We start from the raw sequence: 23,421 nt of genomic DNA on the forward strand, positions 1-23,421 counted from the left end.
TATATGTACCAAAAAACGGCGACTTATCAGTGGACTCCTGTCTACGGTTATTTATGAGACAAAACATCTCAAATAAGTCTCCAGATTCTGGTTAGTGCTCTCAGTCTGTCCGTTCGACTGAGGATGAAAGGCCGAAGAGAAGGACAATTGGACCCACAGGAGAGTACAGAACGCCTTCCAGAATCTGGAAACAAATTGAGTCCCTCTATCAGACACTACATCAGAGAGAATGCAGTGTAGTTTCACGATGTTATCGATAAACACTTGAGCGAGAGTTTTGGCATTAGGTAAACCTGATAATGCTATAAAGTGCGCCATCTTGCTGAAGCGGTCAACAACCACCAGAATCACAGTTTCCCCTGAGGAATTACGCAAATCTGTGATAAAGTCCATGGGCAAATGAGTCCAGAGTTGGGATGGGATAGACAAGGGAAGTAGAGATCCCGAAGGCCATGAACGAGTCACCTTGGCACGCGCACAAGTCCTACAGGTGCCACATAGCCCTCAGCACATTTACGTAACCCTGGCCACCAGAATCTCCGGGAAATAAGATCCAAAGTGGATCTGCTTCCAGGGTAACCTGTAAGAACAGTACCGTGAGGTTCCTTAAACACCTTGTGCCGTAGTTCCGAAGGGACAAACAACCCTGGAGGACAGGAATCAGGTGCCTTTCCCTGGGCCTCCAACACCTCTGCCTCAAGTTCTGGATAAAGGGTAGATACAACCACCCCATCAGCCAATATCGGACCAGGATCCTCAAACATGGCCTAAGAGTTCCATCATTTGTTTTTAACAAAGAAAAACCCTGCAGCCACTGGTGATTTGGATGGTCTAATATGACCTTTAGCCAAACTCTCGGTGATATACTCTCGCAGGACTACTCGTACTACCGGTAAATGACAAAAGTATATTCTCAGATTCCCCACCCACACTACCAAGAGTGAGAAGAGGACTAAACACATTAGACTTTTGTTTCCCTTTTCACCTTAATGTTTAACATAAGGACATATGTTAACAAAATGTCCTCCTTTACCACAGGAAAAGCAAAGTCTTTTCTTAACCCTAAAGTTTTTATCACCTGGTCCAGGAGTGACCTGCCCCAATTGCATTGGCTCATCACCAGACATGAGCTTGAGTGTCTTTACCCAGATTGTCAGAAGCGGCCGCTTCCCCATATGACAGTACGTCTCTGTCAAGAGGAACTTTAGATCTCTCCCTCAGGCGTTTATCAATATGTACAGCTAGAGACATGGCCACCTCAAATGATTCAGGATTTTCGTGAAATGCCAAGGCGTCCTTCAGGTTCTCAGACAGCCCTTGACAGAATTTACTACGGAGAGCTGGGTCATTCCACTCAGTGTCAGTTGCCCACCTCCTAAATTCAGAGCTGGCACATGATCGAGGGGGCATCTATGGGGGCACTTCTTACTGGCACATGATGGGGGGGCACTTATTGGCACATTATTGGGGGCATCTACTGAGGCCACAAAGAAGGGGTATTTTATATGGGGGGCTCTGTATAGGGGCATTTTATACTGGGGCACATTATGGGTACTATGGGGAAGGGGAGAGGAGTACTATGGGCTCATCTATGGGGGGCACTAAGGTATTTTATACTTGCAAATTATGGGGGACACTGAAGGCAACTACTGGGGCACTATATATGGGGCATTTTATACTGGTACATTATGGGGGCACTAGGAAGAAGGGGGAGAGGAGCACTATGGGGGCATTTACTGGGGGCACTAATGGTATTTTATACTGGCACATTGTGGGGGCACTATGGGGAAATTAGCTCAACTGGGGGCGTTAAAAGGGGGTATTTTTTGTACTGGCACATTGTAAGGAGAATTTACTACTGGGGGCATTATGATGGGCTTTGTTACTACTGGGGGTCTATGGAGAACATGATTACTAGTATGGGCACTATGGAAGCATTATTACTTCTGGGGCACAGTGGGGACATGTTGGGGGCACTGTAGGAGCACCTTTACTATTATGTGTGCTCTAGCAGTAAATTATTCCTATTGGTGGGACTTTTGGGAGCACTGTTACTGTGGGGGCACCTTGGCACAGTATCAGCTTACCACAATTATTTTTGGGGGAGGTTATGTTTACACTATTAGTATCAGGGGCACTATTTTCTGGTCGCAGTTATTTTAGGGAACTGTGTACCAATAATTATAAGGGCACTATCTGCATGGTACTACTATTATCAGGGGGTTTATCTGTTTCTGCAGTATAGTATTGGGGAGCACAGCGGCACAGTATTGGGGGTGGTAGGATGATTTGTCCAGAAGATGGGAGGATGATGGAAAAGTAGTAAACTAAGATTTTGTTTGTCAAACTGCAGAGACGAGAAATTGCTGAAAAATGGTCGTCTGGTCTGAAAGGAAAAGATGAGGAAAGAGAACATCTACATTAAAGAGACGTCACTGGATGCAAGAGGTATGTGGATCTGTATTAACCTGTATGTAGGGGTGGATGGAGGGGTTAGTAGAACAGTACTATCTGCACATTGTAAAAAAAAAAAAAAAAAAGATCTGCAAAATACTATATATTTGTCAGAAGCTGTGCTTTTTTAATTTTTAGAATAATGATACATCTGATTCTTTTTTTTTTTCTTTCCTCTCTATATTAAGGGACATTGTAGTCACCAGAACCACAACAGCTAAACGTAGTAGTTCTGGTGTCTATAGCATGTCTCTGCAAGCTTTTTACTGTAAACACTGCCTTTTCTGAAAAAAAAAGGCAGTGTTTATATTACTGCAAAGGAACACCTCTAGTGGCCACTCATCATTATTAAAGTTTACTACTCTACGAGGTGTGTGTATGTGTTGTGGTGGAGGGCTTGATTACCTGCTAGGGTGTGGGAAGGCGGGATCCAGGGGGCCCAAGTAAATTCTTGCCCAGGGTCCAATCAATATTAAAGACAGCCCTGTATTTTGTGGTCGGTGTACACTTTTAGTTTGCTGGAAACACTTTCTCAAGCCTCTAGGATGGACACCTAATTACTTGTAAGATAAGGCAGATGCAGTCTTATTCATTTTCTAGGTATTTCCTAATGGCCACCAAGCTGTTTTCACCGCAAAGCTCTGATTAAATGTTGGTTCACATGCTCCCTGTATTTCTGTGCAGACTGCTGTAGGTTTGCGAGTTTTCTTAACATATGGCATTTTGTATTGGAGATGAGTATAGGAGCTTGGATTTGCAGATGTTCCTGTGGGCTACAGGGCAATGTGACTTTTCAATTTGGATTGCTATTCAAAAGTCTACTTTTGGATTATAATACATGTGGCTGACCTATGTGCCATATTTTCTCTCTTTCTCTTGGTGTTCATGCTCATCATACAGGGTTTGAGCATATGGAATATGTGTTGTTCTCACAGACTCCACCCTATAGACCCTTAGGTCTTTTGAATTCAACTTCCATGATTTCCAACAGTTAAAAAAGGTCATTTGACATTCGGTTTGTTTTTTCTCCTTTTTTACAATGTGACCTGCCCCAAACAAGACATCACTTTTACAATCCTTTTGATTATGCTAACTTTTAGCCCGATTATCTTTACAGTTTCAGGAATAAAAAGACATCATATTGTGGAGTTTCACAAACGCTGACATTTCCAACAACTACATTGTTAGAAGTTACCAGATCCAAAAGGAGGCTCTTGTTGGATTTTCCACAAGCTGATTCATATAATAATCCTGCAGCAAACTGAAAAATTTTCTATTCTTTGTAGGTGAATTACAGTAGAAGGACAGCCCTTGTTGAGTTAGATACAAATGCTGTCCTTTCACTGTAAGAAGCTTTGGAATTCTAACTCTATGGCACACTATGTTAATTGGGACAAGAACCAAATTACAAATTTTATTTAGACAGTGCCCTTACATCTCTGTTGAAGTAACTCCTAACAGAAGTAAATCCTGAAGAGTCTAGCCATATTTCAGCAACACCTCGAGCTCCACCATTATGCTTGCTAGACTTGTGGCATTTGTGAACATAAGCTGCTGTTCCATTTTCCACAAATAGTTTCAGGAATTCTCCACCCATCAATACAATCTTGTTGAAGGTACAGGTAAATTTTTTGAGAACGATTCCCATTTCACTGTTGGGTTATACTGAGTAATTGAAATTCCAGTCTGGTAATGAATTTAGTCCCATGGATTCTTCTGAAGGTAGGTCTTTTGTATGGAGATTCCTTTCTGAACCAGAGAAATAGTATATTTGGGCATGAATACGTCCATTTTGATTTCTAGTCAATAGTAAATATGAAGCCAATTAAAACTGAGTAGAAAAAAAAACACTGAAGCTTAACTGAATTAGAAGTTTATTCTTATACAATGTATTCTTTTGAGTCATTTTTATATCAATATAAAATCAAATGTTAAATATCTGAAATCATACTTCAAATGAACACTTGTTAATCAGCTATCAGGATTTGCTCTTACTTAAAGAGCATCAATTAGCAAGATTAACCCTACTAAACCAGGCTTGATCATGCGGTTTAAACGATACCTTCCTTTTGTCTGTATGTTGAACAGCTGCAGAGATCTGTTTTTTTTTATTTATATGCAAATGAGCAAGTTTGAGTGCCAGGGGGCTGTCAGAGGCCCTTGGAGCACTGCTTTTGTAATTCCCCTTGCTGCACAGTGTTCTGTAAGGGGAATTACAAAAGCAGTGCTCCAAGGACTCTGGACAGCCCCCTGGTTCTCAAGCATGCTCATTTGCATATGAATAAAAACGCACATATCTCTGCAGCTGTTCAACATACAGACAAAAGAAAGGTATCATTTCAATCAGCTGATCAACCCTACCAATAGTAGCAGTAGGCCTGGTTTAATAGGGTTGATCATGCCGACAGATGCTGTTTAACCAGACGATCTGCTCCTCTGGAGAGAATATTCATAGGAGGCTTCCTTAACCAACATCATGTAGTCCGCTTTGGTGTTAGGAGTCAAGACTTAGTTTTTGTTCAGTAAAGTATTAAAATTCAATACAGCTACTAGAATTCAGATATTAATCTCTTGCAAAGATAATTTTACATGTAATGAGTCCAGTAACTGATCAGCAGAGCGTACCTTGGTAATATTCAGTTGTAAACCTTGTATATTACTATATTTATGGACATTGGTAAATGAGGATTTATTGGGTAATATCTCATCTTATTAATCTAGCTGCCTTGTTATGAAATGTAATGAAAAACAGTTTTCAATAACGCAGACATCAATGTAAAAAGTACTACTGATGAGAGATGAGCAACACCCATGAACACTGAGCACAAACAATATTACAGCACATTTTAGTACAATGGCAGAATTACTCAGAGTAAAACAAAAATATAATAAACTATCACAAATCTGGTTTGACACAGGCGAGAGAATGAATACTGAAGTAGCAGGATGAAATACAGAAAACTGAACGTACCTGTACATGGTGAATACACAATGCTAATTGGCTAGAAATGTAGACTTTGCTCGAAGGAGAAAACCTTGGTCCCAACCACAAAACTGCCCGTCATCAGTAAAGGAAATGTAATCTTATAGTAGGTTCACATGGAGTTTTTTGGAGGTTTTGAAGCAGATTTTCCTGCAGATTTTTCAGCCCAAGCCAGAAGTAGATCCATCAATAAGGAGAAATACAGTCCTTTATTTATATTTCCAATTGCTTTTGAATCCACTTCTGGCTTTGGCTAAAAAATCTGTAGGAAAATGTATAAAAATTTTCTCCAAAAAAAAAAAACCTATGTGAACATAACCTTGCAGAGTGTCCTCGGACAACTGTGCAATTATTGCCTAACAACTTGTAATGAAGGACCATAATACAATATGGATGAGAAACTGCACAGGGGACATTTATCAAAAGTGGCGTTCCCACACACCAGTCTTGATCCCTGTGCGCCGGAGTGAGATGCTCCTAATTAATTAATAGGCAGATGCCTCTTAATAAAAAAAGGAGCGTCTCTGGCACTCTGTGCACCAGAAACTGAAATGTACTCCAGCTAGAGGCTATAACTAATGCCAGTTTCTAGCTAAGTTATAGTACATTGTCTCCTTTCTCACCACTTTACAGTAGTAGTGAGGTGCTCAAAAAAAAGCACAAATTATGGTATAAATATGCCGTGCGCATCCTTGTCGAGTTTTTTTAATGCCACAATAGTGGCATAAACACTCTAGTTTATGACTTTCTTTGTTTTTGACTGAAAAATTTATGATGAAAGTCATCAAAACTTTCTTCCTGAAAAAATAAATTCTGACACCGTGCATCAACTTTCCTCCCACAATGTGTATGCTTTATGTTCCTTAATAAGTATATGTGGTCAGCCTCCCAAAAATGTGGCATGTGTTTTAGGTCGAAAAGCATGGTACCCTTCTACAAAAACACCTTAAAAACAAAATAAATAGCTAAAGAGTGCCACAAGTGAGTGCCAGGTGAAATGCCAAATGCTATACTGGTTGAGATGTTAGGTTACTGTAATATTTCCATGTTGTAGAAGTGGTTACGTCCATGTTTTAACAAAAAATCAGTATAAAGTATCCTCATACAGAAACCCTAATAATGCATAATCTTCAAGGTTTAGCTTTTCTCTAAAAAGTCATGTCAGATCTCAACCACAGACAAGTCTCAGTTCTAGTGAAGAAAGAGGTGTTTATTTTGACATCTACCTGCACAGAACTTGGCCAAGAATCCTGAAGACTTGAACACTGTACCCGAGATTGCAGCACATCAATTGTCAAGACACTAGCAACAGCTCTAAAATCTTGTGAGAAAATGGTAGACTGCATCCTTAGAAGTATATGCTCAGCTGACAATATGGCTGCCTCCACACTATGCCCTGTCTATTATGCATGTATGCAGCGAGAGGCAAATACTACAAATTCCCAACCTGCACTAATATATGGTAACTACTGCTTAATAAAAGAGTAATAGGTATTGCCATCAGTTTGTCCACAGCACACTGAAGAGCTGTTACCTGCACAAGTAACACATTCTGACTCACAATGAGTTACAGTGCTTCTCGGAGAAGTGTATTCCTAACAGCAACAAATTCATTTTCATCCACTTGTGTATCAAACGACATAGACTTACAAAATTATTTCAAGTATCCTTTATATCACAGTGAAAATGTAAGACCAAATGTTAATGACAAACTTTCTTGGATGAAAAAGGCATATGTACCACATGAAAAAAACAACACAAAATGCTTCAACGCATTTCCTTCATGTATTGTGAATAGAAAGATCATCTTTAAAAAGTTATAAAAATTAAAATAAATTACATATTTAAGTACACTTTCCCTTCAAAGTGTTATATAAAAAATTCAGAACAGTGTACGATCCTTTAAACCCTTACAAGGGAAGAAACGACACCTGTGTCGGAGGTCTCGTGTCCGAGCTCTCTGTTTAGTGTCTTTAATATAGGTTAATAAAATATGAAGTCAATAAACCCAGCTAATCGGAACCCACTGTGGCTCCATTCTCAACTTCTCGACAGCTGCCTGTAGCTTTTCGAAGGCTTTGTCCAAGTTATCATTTACAATAGTTAGGTCAAAGTAATGGTTGTAAGCTCTCATAATCCGAGCACTTTCGTCAACGGTCTTCTTCAAATCTGTGTCCTAAAATGAAGAGTGAAAATACATTTTACAAGACTTATCATATGGCTCTGCACCGGTTTAAAAGTCGAAACTATACATGTATTTTTTTTTTTTTTCAATTCCTGATCACGAGATATGACTACATTACAAAAAAGTACAGGAATGAATTTTTTTTTTTTTTTCATTACAATCAATGTTATAATACAGTATATTTCCATAGGAAGGATTCAATTTGGTGTACCCCAAGGTTCAGTGCTGGGTCCTCTATTATTTAATTTATTTATTAATGATAATCGAGGACGGAATTTATAGCACAATTTCTATTTTTGCAGATGACACTAAGCTATGTAGTACTGTGCAGTCTATGGAAGATATCCATAAACTACAAGCTGACGAACACACAGTCATTGGGCATCAACTTGGCAAATGAGGTTCAATGTGGATAAATGTAAAGTTATGTATCTTGGTAGTAATAATCTCCGTGCATCATATGTCCAAGGGGATGTAACACTGGGAGAGTCACGTAGATTAAATAACAGCATACAATGTCAATCAGCTGCTTCTAAGGCCACCAGGATATTGTCATGCATTAAACGAGGCATGGACTCGCGGGGCAGGGCTGTAATATTACCACTTTACAAGGCTTTAGTGCTGCCAGATACGGAATATGCAGTTCAGTTCTGGGCACCAGTCTATAGAAAGGCAGCTCTGCAGCTGGAAAAAGTACAGACGAGAGCGACTGATAAGGGGCATGGAGGGTCTTAGTTATGAAGAAAGATTAAAAGAATTGAATTTATTTAGTCTTGAGAAGAGATGTTTAAGGGGGGGGGGGGACATGATTAACCTATACAAATATATAAATGGACCATACATAAAATACTGTGAAAAACTGTTCCATGTCAAATGCCCTCAAAAGACAAGTGGGCACTGCCTCCGACTGGGGAAGAAAAAGTTGAGGTCTTGAGAAGCGTCAAAACCTCTTTACTGTAAGAACTGTGAATCTGGGGAATAGACTTCCTCAGGACGTGGTGACGGCAGGAACAATGGACAGTTTTAAAAAGGGTTTAGACAAATTCTTGACATTAATACTTATGGAAATGTGTTGAAATCTGAGTCTCACTTCCTTCTGGGATTCGCGTCCCCACCTATCCCTTGGTTGGACTTGATGGATTTGTGTCTTTTTTCAACTGTATCAACTATGTAAATTTATAGACACTTACTTTTGTAATGTCCCATTGAGCAGTCTAACTTTCTCTGCCAAAACCACATCTCATACATCCACGCAAGGTGGCACTTCAGTGTCTCATACGTCCTTGCTACTGATGGCTGTATAGCAGCTAGAGATATCAGCTGGGACTTGTTATAAAGCTGTCAAATCTAAGCCACGATACATCCCAAGTTACAGCCATTAGAAACATATACCAGCAGCTCTCACTCCTGACCCCAAAGGCTGCATCTCTGGCTATAGGACAGTTAGTATTGCAGCTTTAAAACAAGACCAGGCCCACAAGTGTAGCTGCTACACAGCCTGAGATATTTAAGGTTATAGCAGCCCCGCAATCAGCTGGCTGTGATCTCAACCACTGCAAAGAAGTAGAGGTGTTGCCAGTGGGGGACGCGCTGACAGGCTGCAGGAGAAGAGGGACAGAGATAAGTTGCATCACAAACATCAATCAAATTCATATTTTAGAATGTCCCTTATCCTGTCCATACCTGATTTTTAGAGCAAAATATACAGACCGCTTCTCTAGTGATACCTGCTACACACATTAACAGTGGTGATTATGACTAGAGAGGAATCCAAAATATTTCTGACAGATGGAAAAGATTTTCATCAGTCAGAAAAGCCATTTTCGTTCAACTGTTACCATAAATAATAATTTTCACTAAAGGGTGAACAGCCACAGGAAAGACACTTTTGGGACTGGTTGTGGTCACAACTGCTGGATCCCATTACACTGCATACAAGGTCAGTGAAGTATACAAAGGAATGTAAGAACTCAAATGTTTTGGATGGGACAGTAATTCATTTTAGACTCAACCATCTTTGCTATAAGGACTGAAGTATCTGACATACACTGCCCATCCAAAAAAAAAATAATATATATTTAGTTGGACCGCCTTTAGCTTTGATTACGGCATGCATTCGCTGTGGCATTGTTTCGATAAGCTTCTGCAATGTCACAAGATTTATTTCCATCCAGTGTTGCATTAATTTTTCACCAAGATCTTGCATTGATGATGGTAGAGTCTGACTGCTGCGCAAAGCCTTCTCCAGCACATCCTAAAGATTCTCAATGGGGTTAAGGTCTAGACATTGTGGTGGCCAATCCATGTGTGAAAATGATGTCTCATGCTCCCTGAAGCACTCTTTCACAATTTGAGCCCGATGAATCCTGGCATTGTCATCTTGGAATATGCCTGTGCCATCAGGGAAGAAAAAATCCATTAATGGAATAACCTGGTCATTCAGTATGCTCAGGTAGTCAGCTGACCTCATTCTTGGAGCACATACTGTTGCTGAACCTAGACCTGACTAACTGCAGCAACCCCAGATCATAGCACTTCCCCCACAGGCTTGTACAGTAGGCACTAGGCATGATGGGTGCATCACTTCATCTGCCTCTCTTCTTACTTTGATGCACCCATCACTCTGCAACAGGGTAAATCTGGACTCATCAGACCACATGACCTTCTTCCATTGCTCCAGAGTCCAATCTTTATGCTCCCTAGCAAATTGAAGCCTTTTTTTCTGGTTTGCCTCACTGATTAGTGGTTTTCTTATGGCTACACAGCTGTTCAGTCCCAATCCCTTGAGTTCCCTTCGCATTGTGCGTGTGGAAATGCTCTTACTTTCACTATTAAACATAGCCCTGAGTTCTACTGTTTTTCTTCGATTTGATTTCAAACGTTTAAGTGATCGCCGATCATTCAGGATTCTTTCCCCACCACATTTCTTCCTCGAATACGATGGGTCCCCACTATCCTTCCAGTTTTTAATAATGTGTTGGACAGTTCTTAACCCAATTTTAGTAGTTTCTGCAATCTCCTTAGATGTTTTCTCTGCTTGATGCATGCCAATGATTTGATCCTTCTCAAACAGACTAACATCTTTTCCACGACCACGAGATGTGTCTTTCGACATGGTTGTTTAAGAAATGAGAAGTAACTCATTGCACCAGTTGGGCTTAAATAACTTGTTGCCAGCTGAAAGATAAATCGCCCATGCAGTAATTATCCAATAAGAGGCTCATAACTATTTGCTTAGTTAAATCCAGGTGGCGACTTTTTTTTGGGACAGGCAGTGTATATGGTAATTTTACGAAAGTCTCATCTATGGAACAAGAACAGTCACATCTTGGGGGCAAAATAACCTGAATAAGACTTTCCCTCAACTATGTAATTAAAAGGAGCATGGCTTCTAAAGGTGATATACTGTCAGGTAACAAAGGGTTGCTCATACGTTAAAGAGGACCTGTCACCACAAAATGTAGTGCAATCTCCAGGCAGGATGTTATATGTTCGAGCAGGAGGAGCTGAGCAGACTGACATAGTTTTATGGGAAAAGATTCAGTCTTTCTCAGGGAATTATTTTCACAGTTGGGTCTTTTTAGACCGAGCCACTGAACTGTGCCGCTGCGGCTTTCTTCCCTGTACTGCGCCATTTTGTGCAGAAATTCTCCTAATCTTCATGAAGGATGTGTTCAGAGAATATTGTTTCCAAAGTGTTTTCTGTATGAGCAGTTGTGAGGGATCATCCGCTTTACAACGTGTAGCTACAACTACAGTCAGGTCCATAAATATTGGGACATCGACACAATTCTAACATTTTTGGCTCTATACACCACCACAATGGATTTGAAATGAAACGAACAAGATGTGGTTTAACTGCAGACTGTCAGCTTTAATTTGAGGGTATTTACATCTAAATCAGGTGAACGGTGTAGGAATTACAACAGTTTGCATATGTGCCTCCCGCTTGTTAAGGGACCAAATGTAATGGGACAATTGGCTTCTCAGCTGTTTCATGGCCAGGTGTGTGTTATTCCCTCATTATCCCAATTACAATGAGCAGACAAAAAGGTCCAGAGTTCATTTCAAGTGTGCTATTTGCATTTAGAATCTGTTGCTGTCAACTCTCAAGATGAGATCCAAAGAGCTGTCACTATCAGTGAAACAAGCCATCATTAGGCTGAAAAAAAAGCAAAAAAAAAAAAAAAAACATCAGAGAGATGGCAAAAACATTAGGCGTAGCCAAAACAACTGTTTGGAACATTCTTAAAAAGAAGGAACGCACCGGTGAGCTCAGCTCTTTCCCTGGTGAAGAAAATACCCTCCACAACAGTTGGCCAGATCAAGAACACTATCCAGGAGATAGGTGTATGTGTGTCAAAGTCAACAATCAAGAGAAGACTTCACCAGAGTGAATACAGAGGATTCACCACAAGATGTAAACCATTGGTGAGCCTTAAAAACAGGAAGGCCAGATTAGAGTTTGCCAAACGACATCTAAATAAGCCTTGACAGTTCTGGAACAACATCCTATGGACAGAGGAGACCAAGATCAACTTGTACCAGAGTGATGGGAAGAGAAGAGTATGGAGAAGGAAAGGAACTGCTCAGTCATGATCCTAAGCATACCACCTCATCAGTGAAGCATGGTGGAGGTAGTGTTATGGCGTGGGCATGTATGGCTGCCAATGGAACTGGTTCTCTTGTATTTATTGATGATGTGACTGCTGACAAAAGCAGCAGGATGAATTCTGAAGTGTTTCAGGCAATATTATCTGCTCATATTCAGCCAAATGCTTCAGAACTCATTGGACGGCGCTTCACAGTGCAGATGGACAATGACCCAAAGCATACTGCAAAAGCAACCAAAGAGTTTAAGGGAAAGAAGTGGAATGTTATGCAATGGCCAAGTCAATCACCTGACCTGAATCCGATTGAGCATGCATTTCACTTGCTGAAGACAAAACTGAAGGGAAAATGCCCCAAGAACAAGCAGGAACTGAAGACAGTTGCAGTAGAGGCCTGGCAGAGCATCACCAGGGATGAAACCCAGCGTCTGGTGATGTCTATGCGTTCCAGACTTCAGGCTGTAATTGACTGCAAAGGATTTGCAACCAAGTATTAAAAAGTGAAAGTTTGATTTATGATTATTATTCTGTCCTATTACTTTTGGTCCCTTAACAAGTGGGAGGCACATATGCAAACTGTTGTAATTCCTACACCATATATAAAAACAATACTTCCAGTCCGTTACTAGATGGAATGTGCAGCGAGTCTCCAAAGTGATGTGGATTCAATTCACATGAAGCATAGGTAAACAGATGAGACCGCGCGTTTTTCCTTCTCCCAGAATCCAGGTGTATTCACTCTCACCCCACCACAGACGTCCTTTCTAAATTATGCCCTGTGCGACACCAAAATGTGCTGATCGTGTGAATACCGCTATATGGATCTTACACTAATGTGCTATTATACTCACAAGTGCAAGCAGGTTTAAGGCACATCAGACAGAGTCAGTTTTCTTTTTCTCCCTCTGTATCCACTCATGCAAACAATGCTCCTAGGAAGAGTGTCGATCTGAGGACATTGGACTTTTACCATTTTACCATTTGCTTGTTTTATCAAGACTCTTGTGAGTATAATAAAATTTGCTTTTATACAAACATTGATGGTATTTCACTATGGCAGCAACACTCTTCCTAGGAGCACTATTTGCATGAGTGGATACAGAGTGGATACAGAGGGAGAAAAAAACCTGACTGTCTAAAGTGCCTTAAACCTGCTTGCACTTGTGAGTATAATAGCGCATTAGTGTAAAATCCATATAGCGGTATTCACACTATCAGCGCATTTTGGTGTCACACAGGGCGTAATTTAGAAAGGATGTCTGTGGACCCCGGTCTTCTCGTGGTGTGGTGAGAGTGAATACAGCTGGATTCTGAGAGGAGGAAAAACGCGTGGTCTCATCTGTTTATCTGCAATTCCTACACAGTTCACCTGATTTGGATGTAAATACCCTCAAATTAAAACTGACAGTCTGCAGTTAAAGCACATCTTGTTCTTTTCATTTCAAATCCATTGTGGTGGAGTATAGAGCCAAACATTTTAGAATTGTGTCGATGTCCCAATATTTATGGACCTGACTGTATGACTCTCGCCATCTTGGCAGTGTTCTTAATTGCCATCATGTACTATGTGCTCCAATATCTCACTGCTCTAAATGTATCCTCCTGTCACAAGCTGAGCATGTTTACAGTTTCCTATAGGCTTCTGCCCTTGAGTTTATTGTATCTGCAATCAGTGCAATCTTCAGGCGGCATGTTATAGAGCAGGAGGAGCAGATTGATATATAGTTTTATAGGAAAAGATTCAGTCTAACTTGTAATTAACATTTTTATCTGTTTTGTCTAACTGAAGACCACCCACGTGAACAGTACTGACCGCTATCTCTTAAGGGCCCTTTACACGGGCAGAGAATCCGTCAGATAATCACTATGTTAGCAATTATCTGGCAGTGTAAAGGTGGCGCCTATTACCCAATGAACGAGTGAAAGGCTCGTTCATCAGGTAATCTCATCATACATGCGGTCACAAAAATCATTGTCAGGAGATCGTGCTGTGTAAACACCCTCTACTGCTGGCAAACGAGTCTGTATGAGGATGAGCAACAGCATTAGCGATCACTCCTCTCCACAATGTGGAGGAGATCGCTGCATGTAAATGTGGCGGTCTCCTCTGCTGACAAGCAGGCACTTCCTTCCTGACAATCGTCTGCAAAACTGGCCTTTGTAAAGGGGCCTTTAGACAGGGAATCCTATCAAACACAGATAACACTTCCCCAGTGTAGTGAGAGCTGTTCACATGGGTGGTCTTAAGTTAGAAAAAACTGATAAAAATGTATAAATGACAAGTTATACAGAATCTGTTCCCAAAAAACGATATCTATCTATCGGATCTACTCTGCTCTACCTGCTCTATAACATGCTGCCTGAAGATACAATAAAGTCAAGGGCAGAAGTCTAGCTCAGCTCTTGACAGGAGAATACATTTAGAGCAGTGAGGAATTGGAGCACATAGTACAAGATCGCAATTAAGAACACTACCAAGATGGCAAGAGTCATAGCTATATCTACACGTTGTAAAGCAGATGATCCCACACAACCGCTCATACAGAACACACTTTGGAAACAATATTCTCTGAACACATCCTTCATGAAGATTAGGAGAATTTCTGCACAGAATGGCGCAGTACAGGGAAGAAAGCCGCAGCGGCACGGTTCAGTGGCTCGGTCTAAAAAGACCCAACTGTGAAAATAATTCCCTGAGGAAGAGGAAACATGTTCTAATTCTAAAGGCTCAAAAAGAGACAGAACCGACAAAAAAAATGGCTGAACAAAACCTGTTGTCAGCAATCACCCTGCCGCACACATCAACAAATCAAGATAGCAAAGATAGCAAAATAAAAGTCGACAAGCAAGGCAAGTATTCAGGAGAAACAAGCGCTTGCAAAGAACAAATGTGAAGCAATGAGTTTAAGTCTACATGGCATTTCCTAGCTTTGTATCAGATTCAGGAGCTTTATGAATGCAAAGACAGCAAGCTCTGGATGGAAAATATTGTTCAGGTCACAAAAACCTAACCATTAAACTCTACAGCTGACCATAGAGAAAATATGGTGAAATTGTGACACAAACAAATATTGCCAATTATTGTGTTTGGGGAAAAAAAAACTAATATTCTTCACTTGAATAGAAGCAGTAACCAGCTCTGTCCACTACACAATGGGCGGCGCTGTGCAATTCTGGCGCAGGAACTGATCAACGGGGATGCAAGGTGTCAGGACTCTGCTGTTCTGATACAGATAACCTGTCCAGTGCACTGGCAATCAATATAAACATTCTGGAGAACCTCTTTACGAAGCCTCCACTGTTGAACTGTAGAGATGAGCAAATAGATTCTAAAATTCAACCGAAATTGTTAAAAAAAAAAAAAAAAATCTGATTCTACCGAACCTGAATTTTTTGTCATTTGATTTGGGAATCTAGAACACAGGACCGGCACTTCACTGATGAACGAATCTGTAGCTTTATTGAAGCATAGAGGAAACAGCGCTGATGCAACACGTGTTTCGGCTCAGGTGTGAGCCTTTGTCAAGCATAATGAATTGCACATGAAACACATTTAAATAGACCGCCCAGTCGACGTCAAACGTGATGAGTTCACATCACCATGGAAACAGAGATACACAAAACATGAGGAAATGAAACAAAAGCATTGTAACTTTGTAGCAACAATGTTTGTAATCGTTGCACTTCATGTTTTGTGTATCTCTGTTTCCATGGTGATGTGACCTCATCACGTTTGACGCCGACTGGGCGGTCTATTTAAATGTGTTTCATGTGCAATTCATTATGCTTGACAAAGGCTCACACCTGAGCCGAAACACGTTTCGCATCAGCGCTGTTTCCTCTATGCTTCAATAAAGCTACAGATTCGTTCATCAGTGAAGTGCCGGCCTGTGTTCTAGATTGTGAGTGGGCTTTCATACCCTGGACACGAGCACCACGACCCTGCCAGAGGAGTGCCGACCGTCTTCAACTTTTGTATTGATTTGGGAATCAAGGAGAGAGAGACAGACAGGAAAACTTTTCTAGGCAATCGGAGAACTTTTTGAATATATCAGAGACTAATCGAATTGTTGATTCAGCAAAATCTGCCCCAAACAAATTTGCTCATCTCTAAACCTATGGGAAGAAAGTACCACTCATGGTAAGGGCTCATGCTGTCCGCAATGCACAGGCACCGACTGTGGGGCAGCCGCATGCGGATCGTGGACCCATTCAACAGTACACACCGCAAAAAAAGGAGTGCATGCACTACTTTTTTCCAGTGCGGAGGCACGCCCAGAAACTCCACAGAAGCACTCCGTAGTGCTTCCCCTGTGCTTCCGCACCGCATCTCCGGATTTGCGGACCCATTCAAGTGAATGGGTCCGCATCCGTGATGCAGTATGCACACAGCTGGTGACCCGTGTATTGCTGAACCGTTGTATGCGGTCGGCAGCACAGGCACGGAGCCCTTACATTCGTGGGCATGAGCCCTAAAAGAAGCTAGACAATTATCAGCATGTGTCTTTTTTTTGGTAAAAATAATGGTTTAGAGCAAGGATGGCCAACCTGAGGCTCTCCAGCTTTTGCAAAACTACAACTCCCATCATGCCCGGACAGTCTACAGCTATCAGCCTACAGCAGGGCATGGTGGGAGATGTAGTTTTACAACAGCTGGAGAGCCGCAGGTTGGCCATGCCTCGTTTAGAGTATGCCAGGCAAGGTGGCATAAGGAAGAGGGAAGAGGAATGTGTCTAAGATGTCTAACGAGTTGTGATTAATTTGGCATAGTTTACCGGTGTGGTCTAATTTTATCTGGCCTATCTGTAGGACAATATTAATAAATCTGCCCCTATGCACCAATATTTCAGTGTTTTGCAAAAAGCCAATAATAATAATAATAATAAATAATAATAATTTTTTATTTTATTTAAAGAAACTATATGAAGCTGTAAAACCATTAGTCAGTTGGTAATGTCCAAATGGCACAGCAATGCTTAAGGCTTCCTAATTTGTGTTAAATTAGAAACCTAAATTAAGCGTCTACTTGCTAATAGGCAGTAAATGAGCAATTACAGCAGCCTGCTTGTTTAGACATCGTGGTTTATGGTGCTTCTGCTCTATTACAATGTTTAACCACTTTCCAACAGACAGTAAAATGGACATTTTCGTATGGCTACTGAGCACTTACTAAAGCATCTCTATCATGGCACCATATTAAGGTTTTGAGCAAAAACATCAATAGGTCATTTGACCAGGGCACAGAGACCACACTGGTGAACAGAAGGAGCCGGAAACCATTGGCAAGTAAGTATTCTTCACCTCTGCAAGTCTGGCCAGGGGAGGGGGGAAGGGGGGGTTGGCAATTCTTTTCCAGATAATTGAACTGAAATAATGTTACATATATGGTCATCATTACACCTTTGTACCTGAAATAGGGTTTTGAGTTATGATGGACAATTTCCTATTTTGAGTGTGTGGCCAATGCAACGCATCTGCTGCCGAATTCCGTACTGGCAAAACGCAATCAATTCGTGTGGATTTTGCTGCGCCCATATGCATTTTAAATGCTGCAGAGTCTGCACAGTGGAAATGTGTGCACAGGATCCGCAGCCTTCACAGAAGCAGAGAAGTGAATGAGATTTAAAAAAAAAAATCTAATCTACACACTGCATGTTAATTTAAGTTGTAGACAATTCCTGCAGATTTCACCCTTTGCAACGCAGAGGCCGAAATTATTCCTGTCTCCCTACTGAAAATGTATGCATGCTTCTGCAGTTGTATCGGCTCTAGGAGGGGAAGCTGGTCGGGAGGAAGCGCTTTTGGATGAACACGCTCAGGTGTATGGCAACCTTTAGTTCAAGTGAACCAGACAGGGGCTTTTGTGGATCTGCAGCTATCCTATAAAAAAAAAAAAATTACTACACTGCATCAAATAGCAAAACTCAATATGAAAGGAGGTATATATGACTGTTAAGTTACAGGGACATTACCCACACTGACATCTATAATGTCACACTGACTGACTAATGGTGCACAGACCTTAAACAAAGTTTTAAAATAAATAAATTGCATGTGCCACTTTCCCAATCTCTGACAAAGAACAGAGGCACACGGCTGCCTGCAGTAATAACATTAGTGCAGTCTACTATTAGTATTTGTAGAATAATTTGGCTCAATAACTTCATGTATCTTAAAGTGTAACTGTCTTTTTTTTGTAATGTGATACTGAGCATTTTTGTAATATACTTAGAAAAAGCGGCCCATTTTGTGCCTTAGCAACACTCTGTCCTTTACTTAAAGTGGTGGCGCGCTCCACACTGACTGCTGCTGCCCTCACTGCCTCTCTCCTGTGTGTGTTTATACATACACACTACTCACAAAAAGTTAGGGATATTTGGCTTCTCAGTGAAATTTCAGGATGAACCTAAAATGCACTCTAACCGTCACAGATGAGCTTAATGTGACCTTCTCTAAACTTCTGAATACACATGCCCAACCGTTCAGTGTTTCAGTACTTTTTGCACAACTTACTGTTCTCTAACAAGTAGCTTAACAGCAAAATTCACAACAGGTATTTGATCCATGAATCGCCCAATAAATATCCTGGTTCAATTAGAATTGGTATTTAAATAGTTGTCCTCATCATGCTGTTCACATTTAGACATCATGAGACCAAGAAGATATCTAGCAATTGATCAACAGTACCTCACTATTACGAGGTTTCAAGCAGGATGTTCTCAGACAGAAGTGGCCACTGAGCTTAGAGTGTCATCAGCAGGTTGCAACAGAGATACAGAGAGAGTCACAGAAAAGAATAAAAGTGGACGTCCTTTGGCCACATCCCTCACTGATGACCGCTTCATTGTGAACAATGAGCTGTGGAACAGGATGATCATTAATCCAGTCATTGTGCCTCTGCTTGAACAGGGTGTTATCCCAGCAGTCCATGCTGGCGCTGCTGCCCCTAACTGCGGGCACAGCCGCCAGGCTCCCTCTTTCCCTCCTGCTGCCATGCTGCATGCTGATAAGCGCAGGCAGCAAGTAGCTTAACTTTTGCATCTGTGCTCCATGCCAGAGTTTACTTACTGCTGGAGACCTGTACTGTTGTTAGGGCTTGCTTGGGTGTGTCTCTCCTCACTTGTGAGACAGCACGTACACGCCCTCTGTCTCAACAGCCTATGGCTGGATTGCAGGAAGAATTTAAAGGCGCTTCCTACCACAGGAAGATGCCTGAGCAACTCATGGTCACTAGATTGTTTAGTTCCAAGTATGAAGGTGTTTTTCAAGTTCTGCTTTGCTGTGTACCGGACCCTGCTTTTGGAATTATCGGATTTTGCCTGTTTGCTGCCTGCCTCTGATCTCGGACTTCGTTTACAGACCTTGCTTGATCGTTGCCTGCCCTGACCCCGGACTTCCCCTTGGTGCTTGCACCGATATCTGACCCCCTGGTCAGCTGCCACTGACTCGGGCACTGCTCTGGAGTGGCACCTGGAAACTACCCAAGCCTATCCTCACCATCAGAGGCTCTAGTGAAGATCAGGTAGTTGCTTAGTCATGCCCCTCTAGAGTATAGCCAGTCAGTGGCGCAGTGGATCCACACCCGATTGCATAACAGTTTGCTCAGGCCATGGATCCCGCTTATCAGAACCCACCAAGCCTCACCAAACTGTGGCGGGAGTTGGCTCAGGAGAGAGAATGTCAGGTTCAGATTCTGTCCTATAAGCGCAATGTGAACATGAGCCTTAATGACCTGTCGCCCACCAACCCTGCACCTCCAGCTCCTGCTGCAGCGGTTAACCTGGCACCAGCTCCGTCGACACCCTACGTGCCATGTTCTAGTCCTAGTCTGTCAGCTCCGCCACGCTTTGATGGAGACCCTAAACAGTGCAGGGGATTCAATAAGTGCACTCTGCACTTTGAGCTGATGTCGCATCAGTTCATTTCTAACCGAGCCAAGGTCGCCCTTTTTAATGTCGCACCTTACAGGAGAAGCCCTGGCCTGGATCAACCCACTCTGGGAGAGAAGTGACCCAGTCGTTATGAATCTACCGGCCTTCTTAACCGCCTCCGGACCGCCTAACGCACGGATGCGTCCTGGAGGCGGTCGATTCATTCCTCCTGGACGCATCCGTGCGTCATCTCGCAAGACGCGAGATTTCCTGTGAACGCGCGCACACAGAATCGGAAGGTGAGCGAGTGGATCTACAGCCTGCCAGCAGCGATCGTTCGCTGGCAGGCTGTAGATGCGATTTTTTTTAACCCCTAACAGGTATATTAGACGCTGTTTTGATAACAGCGTCTAATATACCTGCTACCTGGTCCTCTGGTGGTCCCTTTTGCTTGGATCGACCACCAGAGGACACAGGCAGCTGAGTAGCACCAAACACCACTACACTACATCCCCCCCCTGTCACTTATTAACCCCTGATCACCCCCCTGTCATTGATCCCCCCCCTGTAAGGCTCCATTCAGACGTCCGTATGTTTTTTACGGATCCACGGATACATGGATCGGATCAGCAAAACACATACGGACGTCTGAATGGAACCTTACAGGGGGGTGATCACCCCATATAGACTCCCTGATCACCCCCCTGTCATTGATCACCCCCCTGTAAGGCTCCATTCAGAATTTTTTTTAGCCCAAGTTAGCGGAAATTGTTTTTTTTTGTTTTTTTTCTTACAAAGTCTCATATTCCACTAACTTGTGTAAAAAAATAAAATCTCACATGAACTCACCATACCCCTCACGGAATCCAAATGCGTAAAATTTTTTTAGACATTTATATTCCAGACTTCTTCTCACGCTTTAGGGCCCCTAAAATGCCAGGGCAGTATAAATACCCCACATGTGACCCCATTTCGGAAAGAAGACACCCCCAAGGTATTCCGTGAGGGGCATATTGAGTCCATGAAAGATTGAAATTTTTGTCCCAAGTTAGCGGAAAGGGAGACTTTGTGAGAAAAAATAAATAAAAATAAATCAATTTCCGCTAACTTGTGCCAAAAAAAAAAAATTTCTATGAACTCGCCATGCCCTTGATTGAATACCTTGGGGTGTCTTCTTTCCAAAATGGGGTCACATGTGGGGGTATTTATACTGCCCTGGCATTTTAGGGGCCCTAAAGCGTGAGAAGAAGTCTGGGTTCCAAATGTCTAAAAATGCCCTCATAAAAAGGAATTTGGGCCCCTTTGCGCATCTAGGCTGCAAAAAAGTGTCACACATGTGGTATCGCCGTACTCAGGAGAAGTTGGGCAATGTGTTTTGGGGTGTCATTTTACATATACCCATACTGGGTGAAATATCTTGGTCAAATGCCAACTTTGTATAAAAAAATTGGAAAAGTTGTCTTTTGCCGAGATATTTCTCTCACCCAGCATAGGTATATGTAAAAAGACACCCCAAAACACATTGCCCTACTACTTCTGAGTACGGCAATACCAAATGTGTGACACTTTTTTGCAGCCTAGGTGGGCAAATGGGCCCACATTCCAAAGAGCACCTTTCAGATTTCACAGGGCATTTTTTACAGATTTTGATTTCAAACTACTTCTCACGCATTCGGGCCCCTAAAATGCCAGGGCAGTATAACTACCCCACAAGTGACCCCATTTTGGAAAGAAGACACCCCAAGGTATTCTGTGAGAGGCATGGAGAGTTCCTAGAATTTTTTCTTTTTTGTCACAAGTTAGCGGAACATGCTGGTTTTTTTTCTTACAAAGTCTCATATTCCACTAACTTGTGACAAAAAATAAAAACTTCCATGAACTCACTATGCCCATCATGAAATACCTTGGGGTGTCTTTTTTCCAAAATGGGGTCACTTGTGGGGTAGTTATACTGCCCTGGCATTTTAGGGGCACGAATGCTTGAGAAGTAGTTTGAAATCAAAATGTGTAAAAAATGACCTGTGAAATCCTAAAGGTGCTCTTTGGAATGTGGGCCCCTTTGCCCACCTAGGCTGCAAAAAAGTGTCACACATGTGGTATCGTCGTACTCAGGAGAAGTTGGGCAATGTGTTTTGGGGTGTCATTTTACATATACCCATGCTGGGTGAGAGAAATATCTCGGCAAAAGACAACTTTTCCCATTTTTTTTTTATACAAAGTTGGCATTTGACCGAGATATTTCTCTCACCCAGCATGGGTATATGTAAAATGACACCCCAAAACACATTTCCCAACTTCTCCTGAGTACGGCGATACCACATGTGTGACACTTTTTTGCAGCCTAGGTGGGCAAAGGGGCCCACATTCCAAAGAGCACCTTTCGGATTTCACAGGGCATTTTTTACACATTTTGATTTCAAACTACTTCTCACACATTAGGGCCACTAGAATGCCAGGGCAGTATAACTACCCCACAAGTGTCCCCATTTTGGAAAGAAGACATCCCAAGGTATTTCTTGATGGGCATAGTGAGTTCATTGAAGTTTTTATTTTTTGTCAAAAGTTAGTGGAATATGAGACTTTGTAAGGAAAAAATAAAAAATCATTTTCCGCTAACTTGTGACAAAAAATAAAATGTTCTATGAACTCACTATGCCCATCAGCGAATACCTTAGGGTGTCTACTTTCCGAAATGGGGTCATTTGTGGGGTTTTTCTACTGTCTGGGCATTGTAGAACCTCAGGAAACATGACAGGTGCTCAGAAAGTCAGAGCTGCTTCAAAAAGCAGAAATTCACTTTTTTGTACCATAGTTTGTAAACGCTATAACTTTTACCCAAACCATTTTTTTTTACCCAAACATTTTTTTTTTATCAAAGACATGTAGAACAATAAATTTAGAGAAAAATTTATATATGGATGTCGTTTTTTTTTTAAAAAAAATTTACAACTGAAAGTGAAAAATTTCATTTTTTTGCAAAAATTTCGTTAAATTTCGATTAATAACAAAAAAAGTAAAAATGTCAGCAGCAATGAAATACCACCAAATGAAAGCTCTAATAGTGAGAAGAAAAAGGAGGTAAAATTCATTTGGGTGGTAAGTTGCATGACCGAGCAATAAACAGTGAAAGTAGTGTAGTGCAGAAGTGTAAAAAGTGGCCTGGTCATTAAGGGTGTTTAAGCTAGGGGAGCTGAGGTGGTTAAAGGCTTTCCGTAGGGTGTTTGACGAGCCAGGACGCACCACCTCAGCCGGGTCTTCTATACTGCGGCTCCGCCAAGGAAGTCAGTCCATGGGCCAATATGAAGTCCAGTTCTGGAG

At 41.7% G+C, this 23,421-nt stretch overlaps 1 protein-coding gene across 2 annotated transcripts in view; it reads right to left on the bottom strand.

The window, feature by feature from the left end:
- Nucleotides 1–4,320: 4,320 nt before the first annotated feature.
- The window catches only part of PALS2 (protein associated with LIN7 2, MAGUK family member), a 147,705-nt gene continuing 128,604 nt past the window's right edge, over nucleotides 4,321–23,421 (bottom strand). For both annotated transcript variants that reach the window (XM_040433636.1, XM_040433637.1), the window contains exon 12: nucleotides 4,321–7,613. In XM_040433636.1, coding sequence (XP_040289570.1) covers nucleotides 7,437–7,613 — 177 coding nt within the window. In that variant the 3' untranslated portion in view covers nucleotides 4,321–7,436. The remainder of the gene's footprint in view (nucleotides 7,614–23,421) is intronic.

Source organism: Bufo bufo, chromosome 5 (genome assembly GCF_905171765.1).
Source record: "Bufo bufo chromosome 5, aBufBuf1.1, whole genome shotgun sequence".
Taxonomy (NCBI): domain Eukaryota; kingdom Metazoa; phylum Chordata; class Amphibia; order Anura; family Bufonidae; genus Bufo; species Bufo bufo.